Consider the following 15,175-nt stretch of genomic DNA (forward strand, 5'->3'; position numbering starts at 1 on the left):
TCTACCCAGCCTTGGTCTCCAAAGAATTTGGGTATTTGGCAGGTTTGGGGGATTAAGGGAGTTCAGAGTGGCCATTACTGTCTATCATTATGATCATTCTCTAATCAGACCTTGGGGGATGCCTCAGTGTAGGGACCAGGCTGGGGCAGCTTCCCTGGGCACTCACCTTTCTTCAAGAAGCCTCTGCAATTCTTAGATAATGGCTCAGATGGCAGCATGTGAGAGAACAAAGCCTCAGAAACGTCACCTCTTTGGTGGGCTGCTGGTCGGTCCTGGCTCCCCAAGGGTAACGAATTAGTGCTTCAGCGGGGCTGCAAGGCCTCAGAGAGTTAAAGAGCCAGCATGTTTCAGGGGTGCTTATCTCGCTCTGCGGAGCCTGGGGAACTCTGGGGTGTTTGGTTCTGCAGCAGTGCCCTGGTTTAGGGGAGCTGAGCCTGTGCCTCTCCCCGGTGGAAAATCCTCAGCTCCCTGGAGGGCCTGGTGGGACAGAGAGAGGGACCAGGGGGATCTGCCTTCAGGGGTGCCCGTGCACCCCAGCTGTCCTCATTTCCTTCAAGCACAGTAGCCACAGCAGGTAGGGGGCTGCCCCATTTTCTAGCAGAACTGAGGTGGTTTATTATTTTTGTGGCGTTACTGTCCTCATTGTGAACCAATGGCCAAGCCACATGAGTTAACACATCTGAGCTCTTTTCTGCTGCAGGGAAGGGATTTGGGGGCATGTGTCCCTAAAATCCAGATGGAATTCTGTTTTTCCTTTATATCAAAAGTGCCAGACAGGCTTCTCTATGAAACTTCCCCTTTCCAGATTGTTTGTACTTCCTCTGATTTTGACGAGGAGAAAACTGTTCTAACAGGTTCTGACGTGCTGTGTTAACCCTGGGTGGTCCCTCACCGCCACCAGCACAGGGGCAGTGGGCTTCATTCCCCACGGTGGGGGGCGGGGGTAGTGGCCTATGAGGACCTCTTCCTGACCCCATGCGGCAGCTGGCCCTGCTCACCGCATTTGCCTGCATGAGAAGGATTTTTGGGCCGGTCTGACCCCTCTGGTATCCTGCCGGTTCTGATGAAGGCAGGACGGAGATTTGGGGTCAGGCCTGCATTAAATGCCAGCCCCAGTCCCTCCCGGCCGGGCAGGGTCATCATGTAGACATGCAGTGTGATTTTGCTGACCCAACATCAGTGCCTGTGTTGGTCTCTAGTCAAAAACAGGTTCTCTTTAGTGACCTAACAACACTGTTTTGTTTACTGCTCCTTCTAGGGGAAGCGTTTTTGTCGTAGTCATTACCCCAAATCTCAGCCATTCTGGAGTTTGGGGGCAGAGGGTGGGACTGGTGATGAGACCAAGCTGTCCTCGCCTTTCACAATGAGCACAGGGAAGGGCGTGTGTCCTTCCCAGACCTGCTGCTTCCTGGAAAGCCAGCCTCCCAGCATCACGCCCACGGCTCCCTGTGGGGTGGCGACTCCGGTCAGCATCAGCCCCAAGCCCTACTAAGACACTCATCCGACAGCAGCAAGGCTGGGCGAGAGCAGAGCAGATGGGCACAGTGTGTGTTTCGGACTTAGAGTCCCCAGGTCTAGTGTGGCTGCCAGGTAGCCAGACCCCTAGGAAGTGCTGCCCTGGTCCCCTCGCCCCTCGTGCTTCAGAGACCGTACTGACCACAGTGAACGACCTCCAGCAGGCCTGGCCGTCCAACCATCCATCTGCCACCTGGGGGCCAGCCCTTCTCCCCAAAGGCACGAGGGTTCAGGTGCATCTTCTGAGGACTCGTCCACTTGTAATAGGCTTTGCGGCTGAGCGGCCCTTCCTCGTGGGCTGTGGGTCTTGACACGTGGCCCTGACCAGGGCCTCCAGCTGTGTCTCAGGTGTCTCTCTAGAATGAAGGATGCTGTCCGTCTGGGTCTCTGGGGCCTGTCGGACTTGCTGACCTGCAGAGTCCCTTTGATTCCCGTCACAGGAAGAGTATGACAGTCTGTGCTTCCTGAGTTCTCCCAGGTCCAGGAATTGTTCGGAGCCCTTTGTTTGTGTCGACCCATTTAGTTCTCGCAGAAACATGATGAAGGCAGGTACTGTTCTCTCCGTGGCATGGATGAGGAAACTGAGCTTTGTGCCAGAGCGAACGAATCTCGCCCGAGGTCTCAAAGCTTGTGAGAAGCAGGGCGTGTTTTCCAGTGCAGGGGCCCAGGCGGCACTGCCTCCCCCCGGGACGGGAGAGACAGGGCTGGGCCTCTGCCGGCCGTGCGGGCTCCTCTGGGGAGAACTCCACAGTGGCTCCTGGAGAGTCCTTATTTGAGGGAAAAAAATCTGAACTCTACAAAACAACATTAAAGTGTATTTTTAAAATCCAGTCTGCAGCCGTTTTGGATGAACAGAGCTTCCCGGAAAGGTCTCCTTCACCCGTGCACTGGAGGGAGGCGGCCAAAATGAAAGCAAGCCACTGGTTTTGAAACTGTGTCCGCCCCCGAGAAGGGCTGGATCCTGCTACAGCCGTCGGCCAAAGTCCACCGCTAGTGGCCGTTTCAAGACCTCGAGTCCACTTCATGGGCCCCACTGTCACTGCCTGCCTTTCTCGGTGTTCTGCATCCGAGACCTATTTTTGAACTGTAGTTTAATGCAGACTTTTATGGTTCACACAGTGAGCCGTCTGAGGCTGGCTCTCCTGTGTGCTAAGTACATGCATAAAGCAGGAGGCGGTATCTGAGGGCTTTACACTTTAAGTACCCCAAGGCCCTTGCCAACATTAGGAACAGACAACCTGATAAATTCTAGTTTAAAAAGTGCTGTTATGCTTCAGTCGGCAGAACTCCGGGTGCTGTGATTTCCGGTGTCCACACGTGTGTGGGGGCTGTATTGCCCGGGCATTCATGTGTCTCTGCCCATTATCGTTTAGTCCTCTCCTGACAAAGAAATTCACAACTGCCCATCTTTAGCCATCCTAGGTTGCAGTAATCCTCCTAGTGAGGCTGTAGGCGGGTCGGAACTTCAGGCAGGGCTTTATGACGGCAGAGAAAATGGCAGCAGAAACCTCCTGCACCGAGATCCCAGGCAGTATTCTTGGGGAAACCTGAATCAGAACTGCTGACTTCCAAGTTCATTGTTCACTCATTGCAGAAGCTAGTATTCTGCAAGTGTTGACCATGAGTGAGGCACCGGTCTCAGTGCTTTGCCTGCATTTTCTCATCTGTTCCTCATAGCCACCCTGTGAGGTGCCATCGTTATTCCCACTGTGCGGCTGGGCATGCCAGGGGCTCTTAGAACGAAATTACTTGTCTAGGGTTGCGCCGCTGGTAAGTTGTGGAGCGTGACTTTGGGCCCAGAGCTGTCTGGCCATCGGAACCCAATCTTTCCTAACCCTTACACTGTGCTCTATCACCCCCTCTCTCCCAGCTGGTTCCCCACAGACCGACAAGCCCCATCTTTAGGAAGCCTTTGTAGGGCAAGACCCTAAATATGTCCGATATATTTACATTGTATGTATATGGATTTTCCTGGAGGAATGCACTGGAGAAAGGGTGGTTATAAAGGGGAAAATGACATCACTCTGGGCATGGCCTAACCTTTAGAGCAGGTTCTCACCCCTAGCACTGTTGACATTTGGGTCAGATAATTCTTTCTTGTGGGGACTGTCCCACGCAGTGACGGGTGCTCAGCAGCATCCCTTGGCCTCCACCCTCCAGATGACAGTAATCGTCCACTGCCATCCCAGTTGTTAAAGATCAAAAATGTCCCCAGACATCATCCCATGTCCCTGGGGGTAAAACCACCCCTTGCTGAGTGAGAACCACTGCTCCAGGGGGTACTAGTTGTAGTCCATCCAACTCATCCGCATGAAGGTGGGTGTTCGTGTTACTTTCATGGCACACAGCTTGGCCTTGTGGTCCAAGTATCTGTCTTGGCACAATTTTCAAGCCTCTCTTCTGAGTTCCCCAAATACGGCCTCATTTCCCTGGTCCTTCCTTTCAGGGAGCTTGAGATCTAATTGGGGAAATGGGTTAAAATGAGTAAAAAAATAACCAGTGGGAGCAGCATCAATACGTAATAATTCAGGATCTCCGTGGAGAGAGGGCCCTGTGGGCTTCCAGGAAGAGGGGGCCGGGAGCTGGGCCAGTCTGCAATCATTTGTCCTGTTCTTTCCAGGGCCGGGCATCGCATTTGTGGTTTACCCCGAAGCCCTAACCAGGCTGCCCCTCTCTCCGTTCTGGGCCATCATCTTTTTCCTGATGCTCCTCACTCTCGGACTGGACACTATGGTGAGCCCCTGCTCCTCCCATCCCTTCCCCAGGCTCCTCCTGAACACTCCCTTCTCCTGGGTCCTGCGTCCAGCCTGCAGCAGGGGATGGGCTTAGCGGCGCCTGAATTTTTTCTCTCAAGCTATGTAGACTATGTAGAGATGGCGAAGTTCCTGTCTGGGGCTCAGGATAACCTTCTATTTGCGGGTGACTAGTGGGATGGTGCCAAGGAGCCATCCTTGGCTCCTTTCTTCTTCGCTCCATTTTCTGTGCCAGTTTAAGCCTCTATATTTCCTGTGCTGGTGTCATTTTGCCAAAGCAAATCCTGTGGGGCTGGGTGAGGGAGAATAACAGGAGGTCCATTTCAGGGAAATTGCTGAGGGCCTGAGACTACTGACTACCAATCACGCTGACAGGTGCTCTGAGTTCAGTAGTTGGGTGCAAGGAGGGTTTTTCCTCAAGGAGAAGATCAAAACAGGTAAACTGGAGGAGAGGAATTTATGCCTCATGATTTCAAAGTGAAGCTTCAAGTGTCCTGATGGGTGAGTATGAGTGCAGGCAGGGTGGGGCGGCTGTAGCCACAGTTTCCAAAGCTCATGTCCTGCTTGCATTCCCCAGCGAGGTCTTTTGGACCCAACAAGGGAGTGCAGTCCTAGAAACCAAACTCGATGCGGACGCACCTGCCCCGGTGGGACACTCAGAGGGCTTCGGGAGCCTTCGGGACTGCGTGGTCTCTCTCTGACACCCTGTTCCTGGTACCCTTCCAGTTTGCCACCATCGAGACCATAGTGACCTCCATCTCGGACGAGTTCCCCAAGTACCTGCGCACACACAAGCCGGTCTTTACTCTGGGCTGCTGCATTTGTTTCTTCATCATGGGCTTCCCAATGATCACTCAGGTGAGTTGGGGCGGGGAGGTGGACACCTGGCGGCTGTCTGTCCTTCCAGGCTCAGCGCTCAGACCTTGTAACAGTTGCCAAATGCCTGTCATTTCTGAGGACTTGGCACTGGTCCGTTAGGGATTCTGACCACAGAGGGAAATATGTCACCTTAGCTACAAGTGGTACTTCCTTCCAGCATCTTCATAATTGAGATGCAATTTTCTTGTGCCAAAGAGACAGGTGTGACCTACTTTAAAAAAAAAAAATGAAAATCCAAATTCACTGACCAGAGAAATCTCCAGTTGATTATGCATCATAAACAAGACTCTGAAGCCACCTGAGTTCCTTCTAGTCCTGAGCATCTTGGTAAATTGACTGGTAGCTCACTCACTATGTATATTACTTTTGTTCTTTGTGTAACCTTGAGCAAGTCACCACTTTGGGCCTTAGCTTCTTCATCTGTAAAATGATGGCTTGGAATGGGTCTTTCAGCCTCATCTATTGTAGAGAGACTCACAGAGTAAGGTAAAGATTCAGGTGGGATGCAGGAGGAATTGCCCAAAGACACCTAAAGGTTATAGGAAGGTCAGTCAGACACAGATATATGGGTAGAAATGATCATCTGTTGCTTAAAGCAAAAGCAAAGCAATCTGGCTGCTCTCACATGCACCTTCTGATGCTGATCTTCGCCTTTTAGGAGTAAGACATTAGATCGTTTCCTGTGCTTCCTTTTCGATTGACTCAGAGTCTCTCTCTCGAGGGACTGCTTTGCTACCCTGGCAAGGCCTCCAGCTGGCGGGTTGGGCCGGCTTTAGGGAGGCGCAGTCCTCGGACTTCTGTCCGCACCCGAACGCCCTCTGCTGGCAGAGGTGGGAGAGAGCCTTGGCCAGGCCCTCGGATCTTGTTTCTCTTCCCTGCTAGGGCGGAATTTACATGTTTCAGCTGGTGGACACCTACGCGGCCTCCTATGCCCTCGTCATCATTGCCATTTTTGAGCTCGTGGGGATCTCCTACGTGTACGGTAAGGGGACAGCCGTGCCTGCTGCTGCAGTAGCACTTGGTGTGGGTAAGCGGACTTTCCGTGTTTCGTAAGACAATGGAAGGCCTTAGTTGCTGCTGCTTAGGCAACATAAGAGAGCTGCTCCTTTGTTTCCAAGCTTGCCACGGGACCCCCGAGATGCAGATTTAATAGAGAAACAGCTTTGATGCCTCTTCCTTTGGTTCTCTCCCGTCATGTAGGCCCAGAGGGCCTGGTGTCCGGAGGCCACCCATCGAAGGCATGGATGGCACTAAAGGAAAGGCACAAATGGCTGTCCAAAGACGGGCAGATCTGCTGCTCAAAGCATATGCTTCTTTCTTGCCTTCCCTCATGGAATGGCCTCCCCAGAAAGGCCCTAAGAGTGCCCGTGGCCCAGTCCCCTCAGTAAACCGGCCAAGGCTCCGAAGGGGGACGCTGTCCCCAGGGCACACAGTGAGCGGAGGCAGAGCATGTCCAGTCTTGGATCCTACCTGCTGGTCAGGAGCTCTCCCCACTGCACAGAGTTTGCGGCTGATCTCCGTCAAGGCTGCCTTAAAGGAGGGCGGGAAGCTCGCTGCGACCTGAGAACTTCCGGAGTGAGTGAGGAAAGCCGCCTCCGATGAGTCCCCAACAGTGTTCTCAGCACCAACCGTGAGGCATGGTGACTTTCTGGGCACGGAGTAGAAGAAGTAAATGCCAAAAGCTGAGTGCCACCACGGTCTCAGGATCCATTATTTTGTCAGCGGTGGCGACCTTCGACCTCTTTTCATATCATGATGGGCTGAGATGGACCATTCTGCCCCCCCACCTCCAATGCCACATCTCCGCTTTCTACCCCAACGAGAGACTGTCTTCTCAAATAACTCCATCCTTCCCCACTTTCGTGTAGCAGAGACCAGGCACTGGGGCGAGGGACCAGGAAGGAGAAGTCTGGGCTGGGGGCGGGGGCCCTGGGCAGGTGCAGGCAGCTGGTTCAGCAGGTGCACAGGGAGGCGATAGAAAAGGGTGAGAGATGGCGAGTGAAGGCGGGAGGAGGAGCCCAAAGATGGAATTCCCTGCTCCTCATGGGGCTCAGGACCCAGAAATCCAGGGGGTGGGGGAGCCCGGGCACAGGAGGAACAAGTGGCCAAGGTCTCAGGGAAGCCGGCCTGAGGGTGCACAGGGGATTATTCTCGGTGGGTGGGTGGGGGGGCACGGATTTAGAAATGACCCAGGGGATGAAGGAAGGAGAAGAATTAAGCCGAGACCACTGGCTCCCTTGTCAGCTCCTTGCTGATGGTGAAGGAGCCTGAGTCACTCAGGTCCCTTCAGCTCAGCGAGCCCACAGTCCTGAGAGACCTCGGGGAACAGTGACAGAAACTACGCAGTTTGAAAACATGTCTCCATGGGTTGTTCTTTCAAGGAGTGGTTTTAAAACCTTAGTAAAGCCAAGGGATGGTGGCTACCTGTGGCCATGAGAACAAATATCCCTCCTGCGTGTTGCTTTAGTCGAGTTGGCCAGTGACCAAGAACACAGCAGTCCTTCAAGCTCCAGCAACGTGATGTTCCAGTCGGAATTCACGTGGGTTTTTGCTGGACGCTATCATCACACAGAGCAAGGATAACCCGGTTCCCAGAGGACCGTCCTTGGGAGGGGGCACGAAAACCAGTGCACAGGGACTCTCGCTCTGAATCCCAAGGTTTTCACGACACACTGTACTTACTGAGCACAGTCTTAGTCGGTTTTGTTAGAGTCGTTGCTGAGTGCGTAGGGCCACCTCTGAAAACAGCCGTGTGGTGGATATGCCCGGCTGTGGCAGTGCTGAGACTCCTGGGCTGGACCTGAGCTGTTTAGATGTCACCGGGTGGGGGTGACACTTTTGAACCTCACTGTGGAGAGTAGGTAGGGTATCTCTTTAAATGTCCAACTTCCCCCAACCTTCCCAGCAACGAGTCCCATCTGATAGTTTCCTGCATCATCAAGGTTACGTTGATGCCAGGCTGGGGCCACCCCTGGCCCGTGCACTTGGTGAGGGGCTCTCATGCTGCCCACCCCCCGCACCCTTGCCCCTCATGCTTCGCCTCCCCTTGTCTGTTTGCAGGCTTGCAACGGTTCTGTGAAGACATAGAGATGATGATCGGCTTTCAGCCAAACATCTTCTGGAAAGTCTGCTGGGCGTTCGTCACACCAACCATTCTGACTGTAAGGACCACATGCTTCGTTGCCAAGAGCACCTCACATCTGCAGGCGGTGCTCTGTGTCTGCACTGAGCCTGCACGGGAGCCCGAGGAGCTGGGAGGATGGGTGTTGTTCTGGGTTTTTGGACGTGGGAAAGAGGTGAAGCAACGTGCTTGGTGGGCCTTCGCCGGGCGGGTGCAGAGCTAGGACCCAGGCACAGTTTGGAGCATCTTATGGAGCATTTCCTGTGGCACCAGCCTGTCTCCCACACTGGTGGCGGATAGCGATCCCATGTCGCACTGCCAGCCATGGTCCAGGCTGTGCTCCAAGTGCCTCGTGTATATCACGTCAGCTCTTCCCACAGCAGCCCTGTGGGGTGGGCATTATCATCCTCTCCGTTTTACAGATGAGGAAACCCACGCCCAGGGGTTAGAAGACTTGCCTCGCCTTGCACACCTAATACACAGCAACAGCTTGGGTTCGAATCCAGGTCTGGCTGCAGAACCCTTGCTTCTAACCACTACTCAATGCAGACACTCTACAATGAATGTGGCATAATATTAGACTTTCACTGTTTATTTTTATTGCTCCGAGAACTATTTTGTCAGCCTCAAGTGAGGTGATGACATTTTGAGATCAGCTGACATTCATCTTACAGAGCAGAACATTCCAAGCATCAGTAAATCTGCATGGGGACTTCCATGCTCATCCTGCCACCTCCCTTATTGTGCTACAGGCTGCAGGCTTTGCCCCCAAGCCCTCTCCAAGCACAGTAATCCATGGAGACCTTGCGTGTACCCCCTCACCCCCCATCTCCCAAGGCTGCAGGAAGCCAGCTGTCATTCCACCTGTACCCAGCAGGTGACAGTAGAAACCAGATTAAGTCCCTTGTTTTCCTACACAGTACCAACTTCTGTAAAGGAACAAGCTAGAAGTAAAATTACAAAGAAAATATATGTTTTCCTTAAAAAAAGCTGCCACAGAGTGAGTTTTAATCAAAACACCTCAACCTCTTCCTAAGAAGACAGAAGCTGACACGGAAAAGCCACTTGGCATTTATCTCCCTCTGCACGGATGCGGGCATTGTTCTGAGGTCCACAGCGGTACTCACATTTTAGAGGCTGTAATTTGTCTGAAAGTGCCACTGGGTATGGGGCGTGACAGCCTAACAGAAGGGAGAGAGACTTTCCACTCTCTGGAATTCAGGACCAAGATGTGTACAGACAACAGGGGTTACCTAACGGGTGGGGAGGAAAGGCAGCACCCTCCCATCTCCGGTCTGGCTCTGTGGGGCTTTGCTTTGTCTGCCAGCCATTGCTGCACATGTCTTATTCTTGGGTGAAGTCAAAGTTATTCTCTGTTCTAGATTCTCCGTGTCTTGCCCTCCAGTCCTGGAAGAGAGTAAGCTCCAGAGAATGTGATTACTTTCTGTAGAGGGATCATGCGATAATAACCAGCAGTACTATTGGTGGAGGTCTAGGAAGAGGCAGGCGCTTCATGGACACTGTCTCGAAAGCTCCGGCTACTCTGCTCCGTGCGTGGCTGATGCTTTGCCCGTTTTGCCGCTGTGTGTGCTGAGGCTCGGAGAGGGCTCGGGCTTGTCCACGGCCACAAAGCTTGCAGGCGGCAGAGCGAAGAGCTGAATTCAGACCTGTCCAGGGCACGCTCTAATACATTCCTAAGACCTGATGCTCTTTAATTTTTTTAACCCCAGTCTGGGATTAAAATAATCTTGTTTCTGAGTAGAATGTCAAAGAAAAGGAATTTGGGGGACTTGCTGTGGTCTTTGAGGAAGTGCCTCAGCGATGCTGTGCTTCACTTGGTTCCCAGGATAAAAGTCCCATCAGAGACCTGTGGAAAGGTCCAGAAAATAGCCGGAACCAGATTGCCTTTCTGTGCTTGGAAGCTAGGGCCAAGCAGAAGTGGTCAATTCTGTCATCGTTGTCAACCGATGAGTCTCTGTCCTGGCCTTGGGCTGCCATCAACAGAAGGTCCACGGGCCTGACTCAGTGGTTAAATGACCGTCTCCCACGGCCAGGCTCGGGGGAGGGCAGGGTTTTATGGAAGCCGACGTGGCCAAGGGAAAGTTATTGCAAGAACCAGTTTGCACAGAGAAGTTTGAAGTGATATTTGTCCCACCGGATGTGGGTGTGGAAGGACCAAGCCTAACACATATTTATTTATTTTTTTGCCACGGGACCTTTTCTATAAAAACGGCTACTTGTAGTGTGCGGAACGGGCCAAGATTATGGGTTTAAATTGCTTCAAAACCCCTGAAATACAATGGATCATTTTTATATGTTCCTTCATGGATTTATAGGGCTATAAATATTTTCCATGCAATTACTACGTACATAGTCAGATCACACTACTGAATTATGCGCACACATAAGCAGATGTATTGCTACTTATACAGTAAATGGAATGGAGCAACTCACCATAAGTACGTTAGGCCACACTTCTAAATGGACGGGTTAATAAAGCTTATAACTCTAGGGGCCAATGTTTAAAAAGGGGCCTAGAGTGAGGCATCGCTTTCCGGGAAAGCAGTTTTTTCCCAACAGTTGTCTTCCGGCTCATGTTGCTCCGAACTGATATATCGCATTATTACTGCACGGGAATACTCACTTGCCTCGGCAGTCTGGGCTTCGCAGTGATCGCACAGATGCCTTGCATCTGTTCAGTGCTTCGTGCTTCCCCCAAACACCTCCATAGATTATCTTTCCTGACAATAATTTTCTGCAGTCATTTTGGGGCAGTTATTTTACTGCTTAAGATAGTACCAGAAAGGTGGGGAGGAAGGAAGAATGAGTGTCAGTATCATCAGCTACACGATTCCAGGGTGATGCTGCCAGGTGGGGGGGCAGGATGAATCCAGGGAGGTACGCAGTTTTCTCAGTGCAGTGAAGGCCGCTTCACCAGCCTCACGCGTGGGTTCCTCTTCTCTTCCCAGTTCATCCTCTGCTTCAGCTTTTACCAGTGCAGGTGCCCAGAGACTTGGCAAGAGTGGCTGGAACCCCTGTCCTGTCTTTTCGGGTGCCTCCTTTTTCAGCACACTTCTGCCCTTGTTCTGTGTCAGCCTCACTAACCAAGTCTTCAGAGGGTTCTCATTGCTGTCGCCGGCCCCAGTGGGTGGAAAAAACCGTGACCACTCTTCAGATGGAGGGGGCTCTTGGGTCAAAGCCAGACTCTGGTTCCCAGAAAAGTGCTGTGCCATATGCAGGGTGTGAACTATATCCGTTTTCTAGCAGAGACATAAAGGTCCCTCAGTTCATTAGAAGCAGAGTGGAGATTAGCCTCTTGGCCTCCTGGCTGTCGGCCCACCATGCGGAGATGAGGCCCCTTCACCTCGAGTTGGTCGGAAGGGGGCTGTGCATCTGTTTTCTTTGCCCACTGCTCGTTACAGGGCCACGCTTCCCACTCAGTCACTGCATGGAGACCACTCGGGTCTCACTCAGCAGCTTTATCGTCGGCTCCTGGATGCCGGCCATTCCCCGTTCAAGGAGGAGTAGGTTCAATTCCCTTTTCAAAAACTAAAACACATAGGCTTAATGGGATTTATTTCTTATTTAAAAAGCTAATGCTCTATCATAGAAAGTACAGGCAGAAAGTACAGAAAGTACAGTACACCCACCACCCTGCTGCCACCTCCCCCCAGCAGTCACCTCCTTGGAGTGTGTCCTCTAAACTTCCTGTCAGCCTGTCTGTGTGTCCGTCCCTGCAGGTGCATTGCTCAGGTCCTCTGGGAGGTAGGGCCAGCCGCAAGTGTGAGTGTCGGAAGCACCTCTTTGAGAGTCAGTGTCTTCATTTGGGAAAAGGGTTACTGATACTTCCCTTTCAGGGCCGTCGTTACGGGTGTGAAAGGAGATGGTAACACGTGAGCATCAAACCCGTAGCAGGGGCCCAGCACACGGCCGTGCAGTGAAGGCCGCTCCACCAGCCTCACGCGTGGGTTCCTCTTCTCTTCCCAGTTCATCCTCTGCTTCAGCTTTTACCAGTGGGAGCCCATGACCTACGGCTCTTACCGCTACCCTCCCTGGTCCATGGTGCTCGGATGGCTGATGCTCGCCTGCTCCGTCATCTGGATCCCGATTATGTTCGTGATAAAAATGCATCTGGCTCCTGGTCGATTCATTGAGGTGAGTCTGTCGGCTCCTTTCCCCTCCATCCCCCTCCATCCCCTCCCAAGGGAGCAGCTCTGAGGACCCTGTGCATTAAACAGCAGAAGGTTCAGCAAACTTATACTGGAGGGAGACTTGCTGATTAAATGATTACAGTTGCCCCTGTTTCTACTAAGCCCATTCTTATTACGTATTATTCCTCTAACGGAGGCACCGGGCCAGTCCGCACGCGGCGCTGTTACGACGTCGTTCCTCAGCCCGGCGACTGCTCCGGGCTGCGCCTGCGCGGGATCCCAGTGCCTCCCCTCTCCCCGAGCTTCTGCGCCTCTGCCCTTGCCCACAGTGTCAGCCCCAGGGTTCAGTTTTCAGCCTCACATCGTACTTCCCCGCTTCCTGATGGTCCTCTCCGTTCAAGGCTCCTCCCTCCAAACAGCTACGGCCATGAAATTAGAAATCATTGCCCTTCTGTTGTGCCCGCCGTAGGGGAGGTCAAAGGGTCCAGGCTGGGTAACAAACAGGTCTTCATGCTGTAGAGTGTAAGGAAAGGCCCAGAGCGTGGCTGGCAGAGATGAGACTTGTCTTTCTCTGTCAGTTAATCCCTTCCTGGACCTACTTCTCAATTATAATGCCCCGCCCACGCAAAAAAAAAAATAAAACCCACCCACTCACTCTAGAGTGGATGGGAAGGGCACTGACTGCCACCAGTAAAGTGGCTTCTGTTATTTATGACAAGTCACTTGCTCAGACGTGCTAACTATAAACCAGCCCTGCCTCCATCTTGATGACCCAGAGGTGTGGCATTTCGCTCCTCGGGGTCTGGCCCAGGCTCCAGCAGCCCCGGCACCCCTGGGGGGAGCTGGTTGGAAACGCAAAAGACCAGACTCCAGCTGGGCCCCACTGAGCCTGAGTCTGGGGCCGTGAGCCCCGGGCGGCTATAGCTCCCAGGTGATTCTAATGCGCACTGTGGTCTAATGACCACGGTGCAGAAGCACCTGCTGGTAGAGGGTCGTGCGGACCAGCAATAGGGGTCTACACTTGGCCAGCCAGGAGGAGAAAAGAAAGAGAGGTCTCTGGAATGTGCGGCGGAGGCTCAGGAGGGGAGAGCCCAGATGGGAATAAAGCCCGTGAGTACATGTGTAACCAAATGCCCAATGCTGGGGGAGGTAGCCTTTGTTTTTACTGGACTAAAGAAAGATGGAGATAGACTTGGCAAAGGGAGATGTGGGAGTCGTCTCCCTGAGGCAGCGTTCCTGTTCTCGTCCTCGGGAAATTCTCTTCCCTGTCCCCTTGAGGTGCATGACTGTGGCCTCCCCGACCCCCAGGGAGCTTGTGTGGGACCCCAGTTGAGCCTCCCCACCCACTGACCCAGGAATCTCTTCCCCTCTGAACAAAAGCTGGTTTAGCCTCCGGTACTTTTTGTGTGTTAGGCTGAAATTCTCCACACTGACGAGTGGGCTGTATAAATTTACTGTGGTTCATTTGGGGCCCAAAGGTTGCAAACTGATAATTAAGGGGAGATTAAACTAACAGCTGTAAGCAGCAGCTTTCCTTTAATAGTTGATAAACAAGTAATTGTTCTCTCTTATGTAGTCAGAAATGTGTGTTCCTTCCTCTTTCTAAAATATGTTTCAGTCAAATTACGTTTCCTATAAGAAGTTCAGCTGAAGGATTAGAGACATCCCCATTATTTTTAGCTTGCCTGCAAGAACCCAACACTGCTGAACCTAGTCAGAAGCATGTATTTTTGTCAATAGATAATTAAAATATTTTCTCACTCTAGGCAACATATCTTTGGGGTTGGGATTATTTTCTGGCCATATTTATACTTTTGGGAAATACGCCAAACAAAATCCAATTATTTTGATGCAGCAGCCCACTGTTGAAACTGGAGAACAAAAGTAATGGAGCCCACGTGTCCTTTGCAAATTGGGTTTGGCAGTGGAGAGAGAAACGTGTGGATTCCCTTCATTTGGAGGGACAAAATGTGTAATTAAAATCAGGGTCCTTTACCCTCTATTACTCTTGTGCAAGGCAAACCCTGAGCAACTGCAATATTGCTTGCAAGGTGATGTAAATAATTTCAAGTGAACCAAACTAAGTGTCCTCTTTAATGCATCCGTGGCCTGGGTAATTAATGGCTGTTCTTCCTAACTTCTCCTGGTGGGGGAGCTCTTGGCTCCCGAGCTCTTGGCTCCAGGGGGCGTTCTGGCAACTGTGGTTGCACATGGTTGGGGGGGGGGCAGAGGTGCCTTGGGGGAGCAGGTACACTACTTCTGTGACCCTGTGTGTCTTTGGCTTCTTTGCAGAGGCTAAAGTTGGTGTGTTCGCCGCAGCCGGACTGGGGCCCATTCTTAGCTAAGCACCGTGGGGAGCGTTACAAGAACATGATCGACCCCCTGGGAACCTCCTCCCTGGGACTCAAACTGCCGGTGAAGGATCTGGAACTGGGCACCCAGTGCTAGTCTGATGGCCCGGGATGGCCCAGACTCTATCCCTGTTCTCCGCCCTGCCTCCCCTAATGTTTTCCCCAGCTTTCTTCCCACTTTTCTTCTTTCTCCCCACATCTTGGTTCATATCTGTGCATGAGAGTGGTAACGTAGGACATAGTGTCGCATGCTGTAGTGAAGAGCTACGCGGACCACCTGAAGCGCTGAGCGCTCTTTGCCTGTGTCCATGGTGTCAGGTTCCAGTAGGGTTGGTCCCCCGAGCACGCGCTTTACCCCACGGGAGCGGATCAACTAGGGGAGTGCTTTCCAGGAACGTCACAGTG

General features: G+C 52.4%; 1 protein-coding gene across 1 annotated transcript in view; it reads left to right on the top strand.

The window, feature by feature from the left end:
- SLC6A5 (solute carrier family 6 member 5) overlaps positions 1 to 14,867 on the top strand; it is a 44,489-nt gene extending 29,622 nt beyond the window's left edge. The window contains exons 11-16 of the mRNA XM_037162129.2: positions 4,136 to 4,248; positions 4,995 to 5,126; positions 6,030 to 6,129; positions 8,208 to 8,308; positions 12,256 to 12,423; positions 14,712 to 14,867. Coding sequence (XP_037018024.1) covers positions 4,136 to 4,248; positions 4,995 to 5,126; positions 6,030 to 6,129; positions 8,208 to 8,308; positions 12,256 to 12,423; positions 14,712 to 14,867 — 770 coding nt within the window. The remainder of the gene's footprint in view (positions 1 to 4,135; positions 4,249 to 4,994; positions 5,127 to 6,029; positions 6,130 to 8,207; positions 8,309 to 12,255; positions 12,424 to 14,711) is intronic.
- Positions 14,868 to 15,175: the final 308 nt, after the last annotated feature.

Source organism: Artibeus jamaicensis, unplaced genomic scaffold (genome assembly GCF_021234435.1).
Source record: "Artibeus jamaicensis isolate MK-2021 breed Jamaican fruit bat unplaced genomic scaffold, CSHL_Jam_final contig_797, whole genome shotgun sequence".
Taxonomy (NCBI): domain Eukaryota; kingdom Metazoa; phylum Chordata; class Mammalia; order Chiroptera; family Phyllostomidae; genus Artibeus; species Artibeus jamaicensis.